General features: G+C 42.6%; 1 protein-coding gene across 15 annotated transcripts in view; it reads left to right on the plus strand.

The window, feature by feature from the left end:
* The window catches only part of CASK (calcium/calmodulin dependent serine protein kinase), a 407,679-nt gene that overhangs the window by 259,057 nt on the left and 125,883 nt on the right, over positions 1-22,739 (plus strand). For all 15 annotated transcript variants that reach the window (XM_040338072.1, XM_040338077.1, XM_040338074.1 and 12 more), the window contains one exon: positions 22,232-22,309. In XM_040338072.1, coding sequence (XP_040194006.1) covers positions 22,232-22,309 — 78 coding nt within the window. The remainder of the gene's footprint in view (positions 1-22,231; positions 22,310-22,739) is intronic.

Here is a 22,739-nt window from a genome sequence, read left to right on the forward strand (position 1 = left end):
ACAGTTCTAAGTACAGGAAACATGCGCTATTTCACATGCTTACTTTAGCCTGGAGAGGATTGTCAGGAAAAGGCCATTTAAAAGTGTTGGGGACTTTAACAAGGAGTGGATTGAGGCTGGAGTCAGTGCATCAAGAGCCCACACACACAGACAGATCCTGGACATCGGCTTTAAATGTCGTATTCCTCTTGTCAAGCCAATCCCGAACAACAAACAACGTCAGAATCGTCTGTCTTGGGTTAAAGAAAAACACACCTGGTCTGTTGCTCAGTGGTCCAAAGTCCTCTTTTCTGATGAGGGCAAATTTTGCATCTCAGTTGGACCTAGAGTATGGAGGAAGAATGGAGAGGCACACACTGCAAGATGCTTGAATTCCAGTGTGAAGTTTCCACAGTCTGTTGATTTGGGGATCCATGTCATCTGCTGGTCCACTGTGCTTCATTAAGTCCAGGGCCAATGCAGCCATCTACCAGGAGTTTATGGAGTGCTTCATTCTTCCTACCACAGACAAGCTCTATGGGGATTCTGACTTAATTTTCCAGAAGGACTTGGCACCTGCCCACACTGCCAAAAGCACCAAAACCTGGTTCAATGACTGTGGGATTACTGTGCTTGATTGGCCAGCAAACTCAACTGACCTGAACCCCATAGAGAATCTGTGGGGCATTGCCAAGAGAAAGATGAGAGACATGAGACAAACAATGCAGAAGAGCTGAAGGCCGCTATTGAAGCATCCTGGTCTTCCATACCACCTCTGCAGTGCCACAGGCTGATAGCTTCCATGCCACACCGCATTGAGGCAATAATTGCTGTAAAAGGGGCCCAAACCAAGTACTGAGTACATATGCATGCTTATACTTTTCAGAGGTCTAATTTATTGTTCTATGTACAATCCTTGTTTGATTGCATGATATATTCTAATTTGAGATTGTGGATTTGGGGTTTTCATGAGCTGTAAGCCATAAAAATCACAGCTGGAACTATCTCATATATTAGTTTCATCTTTTACATTGCATTAGTGAAATAAATGAACTTTTGACCATTATTCAAATTTTTCGAGTTTCACCTGAATTACACAAGGCTTGAATAGACCCGAAGGGTCTTCCCCCTAAGGTGAGCAGCCAATTCACATAGAGGTGGATGGTGGAGGTGATTGCAAATCAAATCAGTGTTTTTGGCACATATTGGATTTATCATTTGTGAGTGAGAGGGATATCCACTCATCTCAGAATGATCAAGGGATTTGGATTTCATATTACTTTTTGATTTTCATTAATGCACTCTATATTTATTGTTTTAGATGTGAAGAATACTGGCTATTAGGATGTATTTATTTAAATGAGCGCACCATTATTCGTATATCAATTGATCGATTTTTGTGATTGGTTACCACTGTACCTAGTCATTGTAAAGCTAGCCAAACATGGATCGATATTGTCCCCCCTTGTCTCTACCCCCACCTGGTCTCAGCAGTCAGCAGCAGAGTTGACAGGACACTCCCAGATCCTGCACTTCTCTGTCCAGTCCTCCTGGCAGCAGCACAAGGCAAGGGGGTTCACTGATGTAAGGGATAGTGGAGGGGATGCTCGACTTCTGATGGTGGGGGGGCTCTTGACATGTGATGTAAGGGGGGGTGGGGTGCTGATACAACCGGCCCTTTGAGGGCAACCATAATGCTGATGTGGCCCGCAAGGAAATGGAGTTTGACACCCCTGCCCTAGAGAATACAAATGGCAATCGTTGCTATTTTTTTGTCTCAAGGTATTTGCGCTGTGGTTTTTTAAATACTTTATTTACTTATTTTTGCTTTAAAATTCATTAGATACCTGACATGTGGCACTTTAAAATGGCGCATGCTCGTGGAATGTGGTGACAAACTACTATACTTAAAAATCTCAAATGCTAAGCCTGAGAAACAGCTGGGGTAGGGGGACCTCTCCTGATTTTGAAAGCGATCCAGAGGCTTAGTCCACCCTTCTTTGGGCTCTTTTTAGTACCAGTACATCCTTCCTGAGGACAGCTGACCAGAACTGGATCTGCATACTCAAGATAATTATTGCTTATGATCTTTTTATTACTCATTATCTCCTTAATTTTTTGGAGCTGACCGTTTTTTTTTTTAACCTGGCCACCACCAGCGCCCTGCCGCAGTTTGTAACAAACCTGTCCCATTCAGAGAGATGTTGGCTGTGCAACGCTTATCATAATCTTGTCATTCTAAAGCGTCGTACACAGGATCGGACTTCCATCTGACTTTTCTGTGGATTTTGGGTCAAAGGGCGTTGGCCGTGAACTTGTTCTGCATACACACGGCAGAACATTTTCAGCCAACATTCACCAAACCACGTGGTTTTTCAGCTCTTTACCGCCACCCTTTGGGCAACTTCTGCTATTGTTGTCTGATGTTATGCATTGGTTCCGAGAATGCGTGTTTGTACTTTGGATTTTAGTTGGATGGACTTGTGTACACACGATCGGATAATCGAACGTAACCGATTTATTGCCAGTCAGTTGGTGAGCATGAACAGCCAACATTTGTTGTCGTTAATTCAGCCAACAATTGTCTGATGGAGCATACACATGGTCAGATTTTCCGACACAACACAACCATCAGACAATTATTGTTGTAAAGTTAGATCGTGTGTACGAGGCTTTAACCTGTGGCGAGTTCCAGAGTACAACCAGGGTCAGAAATGTATGCATTAAGACTCCTCTGACAGACAAAATGTTAGGCTGGTTTGTGATCAGTAGTCATGTCTATTACTGAAGCATGGAAATTTAAGCCAACTCTTTCCTTATTTCCTATTTAGTGATGAAGCACACTACACCTGCTCTTATGGTTAGCAAGATGGTATCGATTAACATGGGCTTATGTCAATTGCAGGAAATACATTTTAAATGTATGGCTTTTTTTTGTAGAAGATTAACAACATAAATGAAAATGATTGCTGCCCAAGGTCATTACACAGCGACAATACAACAAGAATCCATGCACTGGCACTTACTATTACACGCGTCATAAAATACATTTAAGTAATTTGCCTTTGTATTGTCTTGTTCTCAGAATACACTATCCATGGGAAATAATACTATTAATTTCAGTCATGTTGTGCTTTTGTTCGAATGCATATTTACCCTATTTGCTTTTAGGATATTGCTTAATTATCTTTGAATGTAATTATGATTATTTTGAAAATAAAAACCGGTGAGCCGATAATGTGACATGATCTAGTTTTTAGTTTTTTTAATTGCACCTTCCAGATTTGCGCTGTTTGTGATAATTAAGCCACAACCCTCACTAAGAGTCTGTTAACACAGGGGCAACACGACTTCCAGCACGACTTTGGAGGCCAACTTGGACACGACTTGAGTATGAATCCTCAGGCAACTTCAAGTTGCCTCCTGGACAGTACAAGGCAACTTCAAGTCGCCTCCAGGACAGGAGGCTTTCCAGTGGCCAATCAAACAACAATCGGCTCTGTGGGAGGGAGGGGTTTGCCTGAGAAATGTTTATCTTCCTGGAAAGTTGCTTTAGTTAAGACAGTGATCGGACTTCTGAGGCAACTTCCATTGAAATCAATTGGTACAAGTTGCCTACGAGTCAGATTGAAGTAGTACAGGAACCTTTTCTGAAGTCAGATCGACTTCAGTAGTATACATTAAGCCGGCTCCATTCACTTCCATTGATTTTCCCAACCGTGCGACTTGGGACGACTTCAAGTCGGATCCCAGGTCGCCCCAGTGGGAACCGGCTCGAACTGTGTGTCTGCTGCAGACAAAATACAAAACAAACATAAAACCGTTGAGGAAAAAAACAAAAACAAAGCGCAGCCCCTTTGGAAAATGTGCGTTTGTCAAAAAAATTTGACTAGCAAATTCATAAGCAAACTCTTGCCTATAAAAACTAATTAACAACATACCCTCCAATAATTCCACAATTGATATTGTATGTAAACAAAAATTTAGGCTGTTGATATTCAGAACCACCAAATAGGAATAGACCCAGTTCCTAAATAATATCAAATCTTTGTTGCACAACAGAACCAATTTTACAGAGCAAATAAAATCGAAATCAACAAAAGCTATAATAGGTCACCACCAATGCAGAAGTGAAACTTAGTGTTCACACCCAGAAAAAAAATCCATGTTTTTCATACAGAGATATATATATATATATATATATATATATATAATCTATGCAAACAAACTGGTCTGCAGTAAAAAGAAGAAATGGTATTGGTAGTAACTCTGGGCAACTTGTTACCAGGTTATAGGAGGGTAGATTCTGTTTACACATTTTGTGACAATACCACTTCATCAGGAGCGGTCAACATTTTATTTCAGATAACAAGGAGAGCAATGCAATAAAGGGTCACTGACTGTAATAACAATTCGACAAAAATGTTTATTTTTCTCTAGTCCAGGGGTCTCCAAACTGCGGCCCTTTACTTGCCTTTATCCGGCCCTCAGGGCACCATTCCTCCCACTGATACCAGCAATGAGGAACTATCCTTCCCCACTAATACCAGCAATGGGGCACTATCCTCCCCCCACTGATACAAGCAATGGGGCACCATCCGCCCACTGATACCAGCAATGGGGCACCATCCACCCACTGATACCAGCAATGGGGCACCATCCGCCCACTGATACCAGCAATGGGGCACCATCCGCCCACTGATACCAGCAATGGGGCACCATCCGCCCACTGGTACCAGCAATGGGGCACCATCCGCCCACTGATACCAGCAATGGGGCACCATCCGCCCACTGATACCAGCAATGGGGCACCATCCGCCCACTGATACCAGCAATGGGGAACTATTCCCCCCACTGATACCAGCAATGGGGAACTATTCCCCCCACTGATACCAGCAATGGGGAACTATTCCCCCCACTGATACCAGCAATGGGGAACTATTCCCCCCACTGATACCAGCAATGGGGAACTATTCCCCCCACTGATACCAGCAATGGGGAACTATTCCCCCCACTGATACCAGCAATGGGGAACTATTCCCCCCCACTGATACCAGCAATGAGGAACTATTCCCCCCACTGATACCAGCAATGGGGAACTATTCCCCCCCACTGATACCAGCAATGAGGAACTATTCCCCCCACTGATACCAGCAATGGGGAACTATTCCCCCCCACTGATACCAGCAATGGGGAACTATTCCCCCCCACTGATACCAGCAATGGGGAACTATTCCCCCCACTGATACCAGCAATGGGGAACTATTCCCCCCACTGATACCAGCAATGGGGAACTATTCCCCCCACTGATACCAGCAATGGGGAACTATTCCCCCCACTGATACCAGCAATGGGGAACTATTCCCCCCACTGATACCAGCAATGGGGAACTATTCCCCCCACTGATACCAGCAATGGGGAACTATTCCCCCCACTGATACCAGCAATGGGGAACTATTCCCCCACTGATACCAGCAATGGGGAACTATTCCCCCCACTGATACCAGCAATGGGGAACTATTCCCCCCACTGAAACCAGCAATGGGGAACTATTCCCCCCACTGATACCAGCAATGGGGAACTATTCCCCCCACTGATACCAGCAATGGGGAACTATTCCCCCACTGATACCAGCAATGGGGAACTATTCCCCCCACTGATACCAGCAATGGGGAACTATTCCCCCCACTGATACCAGCAATGGGGAACTATTCCCCCCACTGATGCCAGCAATGGGGCACTATTCCCCCCACTGATGCCAGCAATGGGGCACTATACTTCTCACTGCTGATACAAGCAGTGGGGAACTGTATCCCCCCACCAGAAAACAAAACAAATTGGCTGGAGATGAGCTCTAAAGGGCATGTATGTAATCATCACACCATATGTAATCCAGTTGAAAGAGGACCCAGGGCAGGCAGACGACGCTGCTGTTGATTACAAGGCAGTGGCTTAAAGTGGCTTAAAGTGGATGTAAACCCACTCTCATCCTTTCTTAACCACTGCCATGGTGCTGATTTATAAGGATATAGATGCCTCCTGAATGTATCCTTACCTGTCAAATGTCTCCACTCTGTCTGTTCTAAGAACTGAAAAACTGCAGATTCTGTGGGTGGGTCTGTTGTCTGGAGCTCGGTGGGTGGATTCATGGTATCAGTAGACTTCCCACCCACCTCTACACTCCCCTTGTCAACGTGCATTTTTTCTTGTGTATTCCTTGCACTAAATTTTGCTATGATCACTAACATTCAGTCAAAATCCAGAAAAGTAACCACATGACTTCAGATATGGAGTGGGGGTGGGAATTAAAAAATAATGCCTGTCTCTAGGCTAGTGCATGAGATATGTAAATAACCTGTCACTCACAGCAAGGGGGCGGAACGGACTAAGGTTTTTCTCTGTAAGTCTGTTTAATTTCACTGAACAGAAAAAGCTGGATTAACTCTGTGTGGCAAGACTGGGCACAGATGATAGGAAATCTTATACTGTACATTGTGACATTAAAATAACTTTAAAGTAGTTCTAAAGGCTCATGGTTTTAAAAAAAAAAACTCCTCTATGCAGCAGCTCCCTTAACCCCCCCCCCCATATAACTTGCCTGAGCCCCATCTCAATCCAGTGATAGGCACAAGAGGCTCGGCTCTCCAGGAACTCTCTCCTCATTGGCTCTCTGCTGTCATTTACAGCCAGTGAACCAAGGAGAAGAGGAGGCGGGACCAAGCCGTGGCTCTGTGTGTGAATGGACATGCAGAACCACGGCTCAGGAACAAGTCTTCTTGGGTGCCACCATTGCAAGCTGCTTGCTCTGGGGCACGTGGCAGAAAGGTGGGGCCAAGAGGGCTGACGAGGGACTCAGGAAGAGGCAGATCTGGGTAATGGTTTTGCACACAGCAGCACCGAACAAGCAAGTACAAGGTTTTGTTTTTTTAAATATCACTTTAACTGCTTGCCGACCGCAGCACGAGTATTTACGTCGACAGAATGGCACGGTTGCGCAAATGGACGTATATATACACGTCCCCTTTAATTTGCCGGCCGTGTGGTTGCACTTGCCGCTGATGACGAGCGTGCCGGCGGGATGCATGGACTTGATGTCCGCCGGTGTCCCACGATCGGGTTACAGAGCTGAAGAATGGGGAGATGTTAGTGTAAACACAATGTCTCCCCGTTATTTCTAGAGACATGTCACTGATCGTCTGTTCCCTGTCATCAGGAACGGCGATCAGTGTCATGGCAAGCCACGCCCCCTAACAGAAGCACTCCCTAGGTCACACTTAACCTGTAGGGGGCACTGAAGGGGTTAACCCATTTACTGCCAGTGTCATTTTTACCAAAAATAGTGTCTAAAATGTGTCCGATGTGTCCGCCATAATGTCGCAGTCATGATTAAAATCGCTGATCGCCGCCATTACTAGTAAAAAAAAATATTACTAAAAACATTTTTTTTACCAAAAATATGTAGAAGAATACACATCGGCCTAAACTGAGGGAAAACTATTTTTATATATATATATATATATAATATTTTTTTTTTTTTTTTTTTTTTTGGGGATATTTATTATAGTAAAAAATATTGAATTGTTTTCAAAATTGTTGCTCTATTTTTGTTTATAGCGCAAAAAATAAAAACTGCATAGGTGATCAAATACCGGCAAAAGAAAGCTCTATTTGTGGGGGAAAAAAGGACGCCAAATTTTGTTTGGGAGCCACGTCGCACGACCGCGCAATTGTCCGTTAAAGCGATGCAGTGCCGAATCACAAAAATTGGCCTGGTCTTTGACCAGCCAAATGGTCCGGGTCTGAAGTGGCTAAAGTTGTCAGTCTGAAACAAGAAGTGATTTTCCTGGCTGTAACTCTACAGTAGAGTTACAAATGATGATTTTCCTTTGAAAGCTATGTGCAGTGAGGCATGATGTCAAACATGCTCAAAAATATATTTGGGGTTTATACAAAAAGTAGCTTTTGCATTTTAGCAAGTCTGTTTTATGGAAACAGTAAGGTTGTGTAAGAATTTGATGCTCTGGGGTGCAAAAAAATACTGAGCCTGTCCTTGCTCTCCACGTGTGCTGCCATTGTAACCGTTTTGAAAGAAAAGCCGGTTTTCTGCTGCAGACATTCTTTAAAAAAAGTGTATTAATACCTTGTTTGCAGTGAAATACAGAATCAACTGACACTTTCTGGTAATCCTCTTAACCAAAGTATTTTTATTTCTAGACAGATATCTAGATTCTGCTATCTTGTCTTAGTAAGTTGATTGCCAGAACATTGCATGTTTCTCTGACAACAGGTTGCCTTGGAGAATTTGTATTAGTAAGTACAAGATTCAGTTTACTTTAGAATCAGCATCGTTGGTGCAACAGCGACAATGCTGTACACACCAATTGCAGGACTGTAAGAAATAATACACTTCCTAGGGAACACCACCTGACCTACACTGTTGGTCTGTGGTTTTGTGGCCACTCTGTTTTATCTTGTGTCTTCTCCATTATTATCTTGGTGCTAAATTATGGGTCCGTATGACAGTAAATCTTTTTTTACAGCGGTTTCCTGTAATTTCTTATGCCATTTGTAACATTTGAATTGGGTAAAAGTGTGCGTGTGTGTGTGTGTGTGTATTGTGTGTTTATTTGATGTAATAAAAACGTATATTGTAGCCTCAACACACAAACTTTTTCAATTAATTTGCTGATTCAGTTCTTGAAAATGCCTTAAATTTGGGGGTTTTGTTAGGAATTTTCATATGATCATTGAGGTTTTATTTAGGTTACGTTAAAGTGATGGGTATTTCAAGTTTGTTTTCAGTTTGATGACATTCATATGCTGATTTTTGGACCACTAAATAGACGGTTGAAATACTTATTGGAGCCACCTTTGCATGCAGGGTCTAGAGCTCTGTTGCACTACACTGTGTGCATCAATAGAAACACACAGCCCCATAGCCTAAGATGTCAAGGCACTTCCCTTCTGTTCTTTCCTTTTCCCTTTCCCCCCCCCCTTATCTTCAAGTTAACAGGCTGGCTCGAGACTGCACTGTTCAATTTTGTGTGCTGGAGGTTCAAGGAGATGGCACTAAAAACAGGAGCCTGCAGCACTGACATTTTTAAACAAAGTGCTGGGTAGGAATATTTTGTTTTGCTTACTGTGTCAAAGGAAAAAATACTGAAGCCTTTAATAGTACTGCATGACAGCATATTCCCTAATCTGTTTGTGCCATATAACCACTTAAGCCCCGGACCAATATGCTGGCTAAAGACCCAAGGTGTTTTTACAGTTCGGGACTGCGTCGCTTTAACAGACAATTGCGCGGTCGTGCGACGTGGCTCCCAAACAAAATTGGCGTCCTTTTTTCCCCACAAATAGAGCTTTCTTCTGGTGGTATTTGATCTCATCTGCGGTTTTTAGTTTTTGCGCTATAAACAAAAATAGAGCGACAGTTTTGAAAAAATGCTATATTTTTTACTTTTTGCTATAATAAATATCCCCCAAAAACATATATAATTTTTTTTTCCTCAGTTTAGGCCTATACGTATTCTTCTACCTATTTTTGGTAAAAGAAATCGCAATAATCGTTTATCGGTTGGTTTGCGCAAAATTTATAGCGTTTACAATATAGGGGATAGTTTTATTGCATTTTTATTTTTTTTACTACTAATGGCGGCGATCAGCGATTTTTTCCGTGACTGCGACATTATGGCGGACACTTCGGACAATTTTGACACATTTTTGGGACCATTGTCATTTTCACAGCAAAAAATGCATTTAAATTGCATTCTTTATTGTGAAAATGACAGTTGCAGTTTGGGAGTTAACCACAGGGGGCGCTGTAGGAGTTAGGCTGAGTGTTGTGAGTGTTTACAACTGTAGGGGGGGTGTGGCTGTAGGTGTGACGTTATCGATCGTGTCTCCCCTATAAAGGGGATGACGCGATCGATACGCCGCCACAGTGAAGCACGGGGAAGCCGTGTTTACACACAGCTCTCCCCGTTCTTCAGCTCCGGGGACCGATCGCCGCACTCGAGTGGCGATCGGGTCCGCGGGACCCGTGGTCCCGGAGCTTCGGACCGGGTCGCGGGAGCGCGCCCGCGACCCACGGCTGGGTACAAGTACAGGACGTATATATACGTGCTTGTGCCCAGCCGTGCCATTCTGCCGACGTATATGTGCAGGAGGCGGTCCGGAAGTGGATAAACATCAGGGCAAATTTAAGGTTGGACCTTGATTCAAAAGAAAGTTTACATAAACCCAAGCATAGGGTCGGTTTCAACATATTTCCATACAACTTTTCTTAACTTACAAAATTTTATAAAATTAAAAGTAAAAAAAAAAAAAGGGCAGATGGGGTAATGTACACTATCTGTTTTTTTTTTTTTTTTCATTTATTGAAATTTTGTAAGGTAAGAAAAGTTGTATAGAAAAATTTTCAAACCGACCCTATGCTTGAGTGTATGTTACCTTAATTTGCCCTGATGTTTATATGGCACAAACAGATTAACTTTGTCCTAAAAATAAATGTCCTGTGATATGATATACAATCTGTTTGCTGCTACGAGGTTTATTTTGCAGCCAAGTCATGAAGTTGCTGTAGAACTTTGTGGTGTTTCAGACATGACACGGTTATGTGAGTAAATTATAGCATAATTGTTTTTCTTTGAAACTGATGTTTGCTCATTTCCTTTGTTTGATCACTGAATTATGTGTTTAAAGATATTGAAGATTAGGCCAGTAGTTAATGTGACTTTGTTAGTCACAATTATAATGGTGTGTTTTTTTGACTTTTTGTGTATGTGTGTTAGCAGACCTAAAGTCTCAGATGGAAAAGAAGTAGATATAGATTTAGGACATGGCACTGTATACACATCTTTGGACACCCACAGTACCACTATGTGATGGTATACTATTTGTTTCTTTTAAAGTCTCAGATGGGTCTTGACCCTTCACAGCATTTCTGCTTTAATAAAGCACAATACATAAAGTACAGTACTCTCAGTTGCTAGCGCAGTCCAGGCCATTGTACATGCTGTGGTCCCTGAGTGGGTTTGACGTAAAAAAAATATCATAAATACATTTGAGCTGTATAATGTTTTTCTTCCTGTATCGTCCGAATTAACGTTTTAATGATAGAATATTGGAATGCTTTAAAAATGAAGATAAAGCTAGTAGAACTATAGGCAACACGTTTTTCCTTCCTTTTGGATAGAGTGAGTGAGGGTTAGAACCCCTGTCAGATTTATTTTTTCGCCATCTGTGTCCTAATACAAAGATTTCCCTTCACTTCCTGTCCCGTAGACAAACAGGAAGTGAGGAGAAATTCCTGCAAATTAAGGAAATCCATTGGGCCTCACCAGAATTGGTTTCCCCATTTGGAAGATTTTCCCTCTTTAATGGTGACAACCCAAAATTTGGTATCTTCTTTCTTTGATTTTCAGTGATAATGGTAAAAAGGACAAATGTAGATAGGGTGAATCTCCTTAACGGGGCACAGACAACAATAAAAACTGACGGGGGGTTCTAATCCCTCTCCATTCTGTCCAAAACATTAAAACAAGTTTTGCCTGTAGTTCTACTTTAACCACTTGCCGCAAACCGCCGTAGCTGCACCTTGGTCCTTTGACGCTAAATACTGGTTATGCCAGTAGCTAGCTGCCATAACCCTGATATTTTCAAAAACGGTAGGCGGTACTCTTTAGAATAAAAGTGGCCTATGTGGCGGATTTGCCGCTAGATCACTTTTATCGGGGGTGGGAGATGGCCCCCTTTCCGCCGCAGTAGTCTCCGTCGCTTACCGGAGCCGTCAGTAGCGGCGGAGACTATCAAGTCCTCTCCCCTGACAAGTTTGGAGCCAAGTGAGGGAAAGATGGCCCCCACTCGGATCCATAACATTGGATAACGGAAGGGAGGTTAAACGTCACTTCTGCCCAATGGTCTTAAGTGGGGATTTATTTTAATTTGTTTTATTATTGCATTTTAGTGTAAATATGAGATCTAAAGTCTCTTAACCCAGATCTCACATTTAAGAGATCCTGTCGTGCTTTTTTTCTATTACAAGGGAGGTTTACATTCCTTGTAATGGGAATAAAAGTGACCCAAAAAGTTTTTTTTTTTTTTTTTTTTTTTATTGTAAGTAAAATAAATAAGAAAAAATAATAATTTAAAACGCTCTGTCCCGCCGAGCTCACGTGCAAAAGTGCATACATAAGTCGCACCCGCATATGAAAACTGTTCAAACACACGTGAGGTATCGCCTCGAACATTAGAGTGAGAGCCATAATTCTAGATCTCCTCTCCAACTCAAAACTGATAATCTGTAGAAATTTGTAAACGTCGTTAATGGAGTCAAAGTTTGTCGCCATTCCACAAGCGGGCGCAATTTTGACGCATGACATGTTGGGTATCAATTTACTTGGCGTAACATTCTTTGACAACATAGAAAAAATTGGGCTAACTTTACTGTTGTCTTATTATTTAAGTCAAAGTGTATTTTTTCCCCAAAAAATTGCGCTTGTAAGACCGTTGCGCAAATATGGTGGGACATAAAGTATTGCAACGACCGACATTTTATCCTCAAAGGCAGTGATGGTGAACATTGGCACCCCAGATGTTTTGGAACTACATTTCCAATGATGCTCATGCACTCTGCAGTGTAGTTGAGCATCATGGGAAATGTATTTCCAAAACATCTGGGGTTTCAAGGTTCGCCATCACTGCTCTAGGGTGTCTGAAATGGGGGTTCGAAGTAATTTTCAAGTAAAAAAAGCAGATTTTAACGTGTAAACAAGAAGTGTCAAAAAGCGGCTCGTCCTTAAGTGGTTAATTTTGCTCTCCTGACCCACACGGGAAGCATCAAAAACTGCTGTGAACATAATTGTCTTAATTACTTGGCATTGTGAATTGTGGTTTACCATAAATACCATAATGCATGGCATACTAATTACTAGTGTGTTAGTGTGAATAGATTCTTAGCTCACCTTTTACAAAGCAGTGCTCATTATTTCAGTATCATTATATCTGTACTGTAATATATATTCATTTACTTTAAACAAATCTGTGCTTTGCTCATGCTAAGTTTGTTGTAATGGTGGCCACATCAACAGAATATTCTTGCCTTCCTTTCTATATGCCATTTAGTAACCCTGAGTTACCACATGGGGGCAGGAGGAGAGTTATTAAACCTGGTGTAAGCTCCAAATGGCTTTTTGAAATGAACACCAGTCGCCAAATAAATTAGTGGATTAGTAAGAGGGGGGGTCAGAAAACAAAAAACACAAACAATAGACTTTTTATTGTTTATACAGTATAGGATTTAGAAATTATTATTATTATAGTCTGGTAACTTCAGGAGATTGAACACTGGCAAAAAAAAACTGTGAGGACCCCTTTATAACCTCATCCACTGCTGATAATCATTTTTTGCTAGTGTCTTTAGGTGTTGGTTGACTTCTCTTTTAATGAGTGGAATTTGTTAGTTACTCTTATTGATCAATCTCCATTGCTGCATTGGAAACAGCATCCTTGCGCAGCTTCCTGATCGATGTCCCAACCTGATCGATGGCCTATAAAGAGAAAAACAAAAGGAAAAAAGCGCCTCTGAGTAATCTGTGTTTAATGTATGCAAACAAATGTATCCAGCACTTACATCAAATAATGCAATGTAGAAGTCCAGGAGGCTGGTGTGGAGCTTTTAAAGCTGGTCAATCATGCCAGGAACGAGACATGGTGTAGCCAGGTGTCAGCCGCTGCTTGGTGCCGAGAGAGCCGACTGTGTCAGCGGTGATGTTGTGCTGCAGGGCTGAAGTCTCGCGTGTTTGGCGTGTGACGTCAGCTGGACGGGGGCCGAGAAGGACCACAACGCGTTTCAGAGCGTGCGCAAGTACAGGAACAGTCCTGCGCGCTCTTTTCAAGTGTGGGTGAATGGGGAAAGAGGAGAGTATAAGAGCTTGTCATGTGGTACGGAGCCAACTAATGGAAATACAGGGAAACCGATAAAATGGAGCACAGTAATATTGGCACAGATAATGTTAAACAGAACAAAAACAAAGATAAGTATGGTATGCCCCTTAAGGAGAGCTATAGATATACCCAGATTTCACACTGTATACAGACCTTGGCCCGTAGGAGTGACATACAATCGCTCACACCTATGGAACAGTTATGTAGACAGTTTGATAAAATGAGAGGTCATATATCTTCAGTATACATGCTGCTGATGGGAGAGTCGAGAAAACTGGCCTATATGACCCAGTGGGAAACGGACTTGCAGATGGAACTAGAACTTGCCGAATGGCATACAATGGCTACAATAGCATCTCGATCCCTTATAAATACCTCCATAATAGAGGCAAATTACAAGGTCCCTTTCAGATGGTATATGGTGCCCACTAGGCTGGCGACCTTCGTATCGGGTGCATCCCCCCTGTGTTTTAGGGGATGTGGCCAGAAGGGTACTGCCTATCATATCTGGTGGACCTGCCCTAAGGTCAAACGGTTCTGGATTAGGATCTATAATTTCCTTTATTCACTTACGCAGGTCAATCTGCGGAAAACGGCAAAGCAAGCTTTACTGGGGGGCAGTGATACGGAAGCCTCAAAATCCACCAAACGACTCATTACCTTCATATTTATCTCTGCTAGGATAACAATAGCCAGAAACTGGAGGACTGCAGCCCTCCCATTTGACCAGTTCAAACGAAAACTTACCTGGTTGATGCTAAATAAAAGATTATCAGCGTTGTCACAAGACAAAATGGAATTATTTAATAAAGTGTGGGACCCATGGATCTCGTACCTTACTAATGACCCCGACAGGATCACACCTTAGCGTATCTCTAGTCAGTGATACGGGTGCAGGGCCAGGACCTCCCTCCCCCCCCCCTTTTTTTTTTTTTCTCTTCTCCCTCCGGTATTCTATTACTTTCTCCTTGACTTCTCTTTGATTCTCATCTGTCCTTTTACTTCTCATTTTAATGTCTAGAAAGTAAACTTTAAATGGTTGTTGTTGGCTTAAGCTGACTGGTTTGAGGGCTCCTCGGCGTGGGGGTCAAGCTTCCTTCCCTTGCTCAGTCGGGAGAGCCCCCCTGCGGGGGCAGTGCTTATCCAGAATAATGTTTGGCCCCAGAGGTAATGGATTTGATTGTGCTAGGTTTGTTCATTGCTGGGCCCTGCCCTGAGTTTATGCTCTGTATTGTTTGTTATTTTTTATTTTTTTTTTGTTTCTTTTTACTTGGGCCGCTATATACTGTCCCTGCAGAGTTAATGTCATATGGTACGACAAATTTTTGTGAATTTAACACACAATTTTTGTACTCTTTTGAAAATTCTTTAATAAATACCATTGAAACTAAACAGAACAAAAACAAAACAATATTGCAGGGTGATGAGACAAGTTAAAGCGGAGTTCCACCCAAAATTGGAACTTCCGCTTATCCCACTCCTCACCCCCTTACATGCCACATTTGGCATGTAATTTTTTTGGGGGGGAGTGGGGGCTTCAAGAGGAGTGGGACTTCCTGTCCCACTTCCTCCTTCCGCCGAGAGGCTGGTTAGGCGATTAAGCTTAATCACCTACAGCAGCCCCTCCCTGTAGGCGATCACCTAGGACACGTCACAGGTCCTAGGCGATCTCCTGTCCAATCAGACGGCGCCGGGCGCGCATGCGCAGTGCCGCTCGCGCATGCGCAGTGGGTGCCCGGCCGTGAAGCCGAAAGCTGTCACGGCCGGGTGCCCACAGTTGAAATGAAGACGCCAGCCGGGGAGGGGGGGAGAGGAGCGGAGCCCCGGCCAGCGCGTCGCTGGAGCAGGTAAGTGTATGTTTATTAAAAGCCAGCAGCTACACTTTTTGTAGCTGCTGACTTTTAATAAACATAAAAATTGGCTGGAACACCCCTTTAAGGTGAAAGTTATACGCATATGTAGTGTGCCCATACATGAGCATATATAAGAGATGAAAAAATTAAATAAAATGAGTTGTATAAAGATAATGATAATGACAGCGCTAAGCTTACATGAGAGTTATAGAGAATTTTTTTTTTATTATATATATTAATAATTATAATTATAAAGAAAAATAAATTAAAATATGAATAAGGTAGTACATGTGAGAATAATATAGATGAGAATATATAGCAATATTATCAATAAAATGTATTAAAAAAATGTAATATATTAATAACATGATTATTTAGAGGATGATATATGTGGAAATTTAAAAAGAAGAAAAACAATCAATTAAGAATATTGAACCGTATAATTATAATGTATAATTATACAAATACGTGGGGGGGGGGTTATTTTTGTTTGTTGATTTTGTTATTTCAAAGACAAACATTTAAAGGATGGTGTTAATGTCTAGCTCCTCGTTTAGGCCGAGAGGCGCAAGACAATCCAGAGTGAAGATCCAGAAGGTTTCTTGCTCACACAGTCTCGAGAATCGCTCAGCCTCGGAGAGACCTCTTGGTATGGATTCAATGACCCACACCCGCAGGCCCTCCGTAGACTGGTCATGGTGCTCGAGAAAGTGACCGGGTACACTGTGTTCATCACAACCCGCTTCGACAACACGTCGGTGCACACCAAAACACTGTCTCAGCGGGTTGATTCTGCGACCAACATATAGCAGTTTACAGTGACATGTGATGTGAGACAATAAACCACATAGTCGCTAGAGCAGTTATAGAAATTGTCTAGTAGGTATGTTTTCTGTTTATGAGTAAAGTCTTTTTGGCCATGTGTGACGAAAGAACAAGTTTTGCACCGTGGTTTGTTGCACCTGTACATCCCCTTAAGTGGGATCAAACAGGTAGCACTAGATGGTTTAAGACTTTTTAGCCTACTGGGTGCTATCTTGTTTTTAAGAGTGGGTGCCCTTCTGAAGGTGACCTTAGGTTTGTCACATAGGTCAGTGGTCAAATGGGGGTCTTGTTTAAGAATGTTCCAGTGTTTGGTGAGAATCTGTTCCATTTTTTTTTTGTACTGTCCATGTCCGGTAATGAATCGAACGGGTTTTTCAGGTGATTTTACAAGTTTTGTTTTTTTACCCGGAAGAAAAATGGTATAAGCTTGATCTATCAGGGGTTCAGGGTACACCTTTTCCAAAAAATTCTGTTTTAAGTGAGCGCTTTGGGAGATGTAATCACTGTCTCTAGTGCAATTTTGCCGTAGTCTGCAAAATTCACCTTTTAGGTATGTTTTTTACCCATAAGGGATGGTGGCAACTGTCATAGTGCAAGTAAGAGTTGCCCACTGTAGGTTTTGTGTAGTTGCGGGCAAATATATTATTCTGTTCGTGACAGAGTTCCAGGTCAAGAAAGGCCAGACTATCCTGATTCCACACGAAAGAGAGTCCTAGATCGTTGGTATTACAATGATCAACAAAGTTATTTACCAGAGGGGAGGGGCCATCCCAAATGATGACTATGTCATCAATGTATCGGCCATTAAAGGTGATATGTCTGGAGAAGGGATTATCCTTCCATACAAATAAATTCTCCCACAGACCCATGGTCAGGTTGGCATGGGAAGGGGCAAAATTGGCGCCCATTGCTGTACCATGGGTCTGTAGGTAGAAGTCACCCTCGAAATTGAAGTAATTGTGCCTAAGACAAAAAAAGGTGGCCTCTAAAATAAAGGTCATCTGTTTAGAATTAAGCAAGGGGTCGATGGCCTGTAAAGTCACCTTGGACACTAGATCCCACGTTGGGTACCTATCTTGGCATGTAATACAGCACATTAGGTTAACCGCCAGGTTCTATACAGGTCCAGGGTAGAGACACTAGTGTGACCCAGTCCACTGAGGGGGGTATGCCCTTCCCAATTGGGTGAAATCTGATATTTTGTGAGTTATTCCCCTGTTCTTTAGAATATGATGTCCCAGGTTTCTCCCTTCTGTTCCCCCGCCTCCTCACTTACATGCCGTAAGTAGTTATGCATGCCAGCCTTCATAGTTTCTGTCCTCCTTCCTTTTTCTTTTCTCACTATTGCTGACATTGCAATTCGGGCAGCTTAGGGTGTAAATCTTGCCTCTCAGGCACCACTGCAGACAGCCCTGGGGAGACCTAACATCCTCCCTGGGGTCCCAAGCGAATATTTTGTGACTCGGCTTGCTAATGCACTTGCCCTGGTCATCTGCTATAATACTTTATCATCTGGTGCCAGAAAAAAAGCTGAAAGAGGAAACAGGACCATGGCTGTGCTCTGTGAATGGACACAGGGGGACCTTTTATATTCCCACCACCTTCACTTTCTAGGTTGCAGTGAGTACCCTATTAAGGGACCCCTCACTTCAGTGAGGAATTACAAATTACAATAGGGGAGGGGTCAGGGACAGTAAAAGGGCGTCTTAATATTTACCCTGGTTAACAGTGGGGTTAAAGAGGTGGTACAGACCCCCCCCCCCCTTTTTCCTTGCAGATTTGACCATTGATAACTCGACTGGTAACCCACTCCCTTCCCTCCTCAGATATTTTTGTTGCCCTATATGTTGTCTCGCATTCCTCCTGCCTTAGTAAAGAGGATTTTACAGTATCAATGTCCACCTTGATTGGTCAGATCTCAGACCTTATACAGTCTGCTAGCTGTCTAGGTCAAAAGTGACCTGACATGGGTCTCGTACCGAGAAGAGTATAGCAGGACTGGAGTAGAGGAGTTAGAAGATGCTTCATCTGAATCTGAGGTTTCCTCTCAGGGGAAACACCCTTATTCTCAATCACTCAAACTCTGGGGCACTATTTCAGTGTTTGATGTGGTGTGGACATGCCTGGCAATGGAGCCACTAGAAGCTTCCCAGCCTAAGGTTACCAGTATGGGTTCCCATAAAAAGCACAAATAGTCTAAGACCTTTCCTGTACACTCCCTTTTAGATGTATTGTATGGCAACTGGCCTCATCCTGAAAAAGTATGTTCCGCCTAAGCGCTTTGCTCAAGAGTATCCTATAGAAGACACGTTTTTGAAAGAAGGAGTGATCCCATAAGTTGATTCAGCTATTGCCTGTCTGAATCTCTGACAGTGCCAGTCGGGAATCTCCAGGCTCTTAAAGACATTGTGGTTAAAGTGGTTGTAAACTCTCTCTAAAAAAAAAAAAAAAAACCTGCAAGACAAAGGCATAATGAACTAGTATGCATCATGCATACTGGCTCATTGTGAAATGCTTACCTTAGAGCTAAGCTGTTGCAGTGGTTTCCGTACACTGCGGTGACCAGCGACATGTCTTTTGGAGTGATTTTCGTGCTCTCTGTGATTGGCCGGAGCCGCAATGACATCACTCCCGCGCGGGTGCAGCCGGTCACGGCACAGCTACTGAACAAACGGCACGAGCGAGACGTATCTTCAGTGTGCATGTGCCGATGACGTTGGCATATGCAGATATAGTGAATATCTCCTAAACGGTGCAAGTTGAGGAAATATTCACGGTACCTACAGGTGAGTCTTATTATAGGCTTACCTGTAGGTAAAAATTGTAGTAAAGGGTTTACAACCACTTTAAGAGACTTGAGGTTATTTTCATGTCGTCATTCTCCCTGACTGGTCCGACAGTGCAACCTGCTATAGCCGGTATGGTGACATGCTGCACCCTGGTGGGCAAAATGGATGTCCCATTAACCAGAATGCATCTCTATGGACCCTACGCTCCTTCAGTGCCTAAAACTCCTGATGATTGCTCTGAGGTATTGTGCGAGTTGAATGCCCGATTCCCTGTGTCAAATGTCTAGAGTGAGCCTTCTCTCCAGATGCACTGACTCCTGTGGCTGTCGAACAGGTGCACAGAAAGCAGGTGGAGAGGGTTCCCTTTATGGGAAAATGCCTCTGTCAAGGAACTCGTCGACGCTCATCAAAAAGGTCACTTAGGGGTAAGCGCATCCTGTTGCATAAACCAACTTAAAGCTAAGAATCCTATGCTCAGAAGAAGGGTCCCTTTTGTCCCTCACAAGTCTCATCCTCCAAGCCCATTCCAGGAACTCCATTCCGACCATAGCAGACTAAGCCTAGTTCCAAGCCTTATTTAAGTGGGGGATTCCTGTCGGCCTTCGCGAACATCTGGGTCCAGGACATTCCAGACCTTTTAGGTTCAGTTTGTCTTCATCCAAGACTACAAACTGGAGTTTGTCTCCACTCCCTGTACAATTCTTGACTTCAGAAAGGCCCCCTCTCCCCAGCGAGCCTGGCTTGTTCCGATTGCTGTTCACCAGATCCTTTCCTTGGAGGTCATTGTACCCGTTCCAGTGTGGAGAAGACTTTGGTTTTTACTCCAACTTTTTCACAGTCCTGGAACTAAATGGAGATGTGTGCCCCATCTTGGACCTCAACAAGTACTATTCTGAATGGAATCCGCCAGCTCAGTCATTGCTTTTTATTATTGATATACAGGATTTATAAAGTGCCAATAGTTTAAGCAGCGCTTTACAACTTTAGGGTAGACAGTACAAATACAATACAGTAGAAGTAGCTTACAATCTGAGCCTAGGTTCACACTGCTGCGAATTCAAAATCGCGGTAAAATGCGCGATTTTACCGCGATTTCGGCCGCAATTTAATGTAAATCGTGGCCCGAAATCGCAAAAAGTAGTACAGGAACTACGTCGCACTGCTTAGGACAGTGCCATTGCCGACAATTGCCGCCGATTTGAGATGCGATTTGACATGTCAAATCGCATCTCAAATCGTTCCAAATCGTACCCAGTGTGAACCAGGGCTCAGACAATGTTTTTCTCTAGTAAGGTGATTTCCTAGCTTCGCTAGACATCAGAGATGCATTTTTGCACATCCCCATTTATCCTCCACATCAAGGCTTTCTGCAGTTTACCTGGAGCAAGTATAATTTTCCCTTTTGTGGCCCTTTCTTTTGGCCGGTCCACGGCCCACTGGACAGCTGAATTGTTGCAAACCTTTAGTTTGGATATTTAACCTCCAAAAATCTGCATGAACTCTGACTCATGCTTGTGGTACCTAGGCATGTCTTGGACACAGCCCTGTCGTGTGCTTTCCTTCAAGCAGTATGTCACTGAGATCTCAAGCAAAAACTCTACTGTCCTGTTGGTGACCCTCGGTGTGATTTTTAAATGTGGGTCCTGGATCGGCTGGCGGCCTCCTTTTGAGGCAGTGCTCCCAGATTTACTCCAGGCTGCTACTGCACAGAATTCTGACTATGTGGGACAACCTTACTTTACCTCCTGGATCACTCCATATGTTACTGTTTACTTTTAATTTTTTTGTGTGGACAAACAAGCCAGCAGGGAGCTGCTGTTTTCGAACATTTAAGCTGCATTTTTTTTCTCTGTAAATGTTGGTGTGGCAGAAGTAGGTTGTATGAATCCTCCAGATGCACTGCTTCACAGGTTTTAGGCCACCCCCAGGTAGGTTTTAAAGGAAGTGTTTTTTTTTAATGTTTTTTTTGTTTTAAGCATTATATGCTGATCCCGGGCAAATTAAATTAAATTTAAAAAAATGGCATTAGCACTTGCTCCACAGGCCAGTGCCAAGCCTTCCATTCCTTTTTGTTTGACAATCCCTGGCCTAATAGCCAATGGCTTTTGATGGTTTTACAGAATCCGCTCTCAGTGGATTTCATATTTATCCAAATGTATCTAATGTTCACGAACCCTGCTTGAACTGAATGTTTTGGCCCATAAATCCTCATATGTAACTGTAGGTGCTGGGTGCAAAAATTGTGTGTTTATATTAGATCAAATGAATTGCCGTTTAAAAACAGAATAAGTTTGTATGTGTGAAAACTTGCCATTTAGTAGAATTTGTGCTTTTATATCCAGCGTGAAATCTTATGTGCACCTTTTAAGCAGATTATAAAATGTGGTAATGTGAGCACTCATAGTGCTGAATGTTTTAGAAATGATCCTTAGCACAGCTTCTAGCATCATACCATCCATGTGAAAAATAAATTCACTGGTCCTCTAGTTCATAAATGGTAATAGTGAAAGCTGTTGAAGCCTAATCTTACGTCTCTACATTCCTTTCAGGAACAAAAACCCTTGCCAATGCTTAATTAGGGATTTTCATCACTTCCTTGGGACAGCTATGACAGCAGGAAACTTTCTCATAGTTTACTGCATTAGCAGACTTGCGTTTTTTTTTTCCTCTCCCGACATCTCTTTGCTGTTTCCCAGATAGTAGCTTTTTTAGATTCTGTTTGAAAGAGTTTCCACTTCTGAATTATAAGAGGCAAGCAGTCAGGACTTTCATTTTTAACGTAGCATGTTAAATCAGCAAACCGTGCTTGATTACATTATTCTTGTCCTTTGATTTCAGCTTTATGACAAAATCAATACAAAGTCTTCGCCACAAATCAGGAATCCTCCGAGTGATGCTGTACAGAGAGCCAAAGAGGTAATTAGCTTTTTTTTTTCTCCTTCTTACTGTTCATGCATGTAACATTTCAACATTTGAACTTGATTTACCATAAGTGTTCTGAGGGTATTTTCTAAATGCAGTGAACTGGCCAAATTATGCAAGTCGGAACCATTTCCCTGACACTGTTGTGGTGTTTATTATGCACAAATCATTTGTAATAGATAGCTCTATTTTTATTTTATTTTTTGCTGTAATTTGATTTCTGCTAGCTAGGCAGCAAATCTAGTAGCACTTATTGTTGTGAAACAGGTGTTTTGATTTGAATTGTACAGAGGGCCTTCATTACTGATAACATTTACCCATTTAGTTTTAATTAAACCAAGCTACGCTAAAAAGGAAATACACCAAAAAGCCAAGCACAATAGAAGTCGGTAAATAGCTCTGTAATTGGGGCATGCAAAACAGA

Source organism: Rana temporaria, chromosome 2, assembly GCF_905171775.1.
Source record: "Rana temporaria chromosome 2, aRanTem1.1, whole genome shotgun sequence".
NCBI lineage: Eukaryota > Metazoa > Chordata > Amphibia > Anura > Ranidae > Rana > Rana temporaria.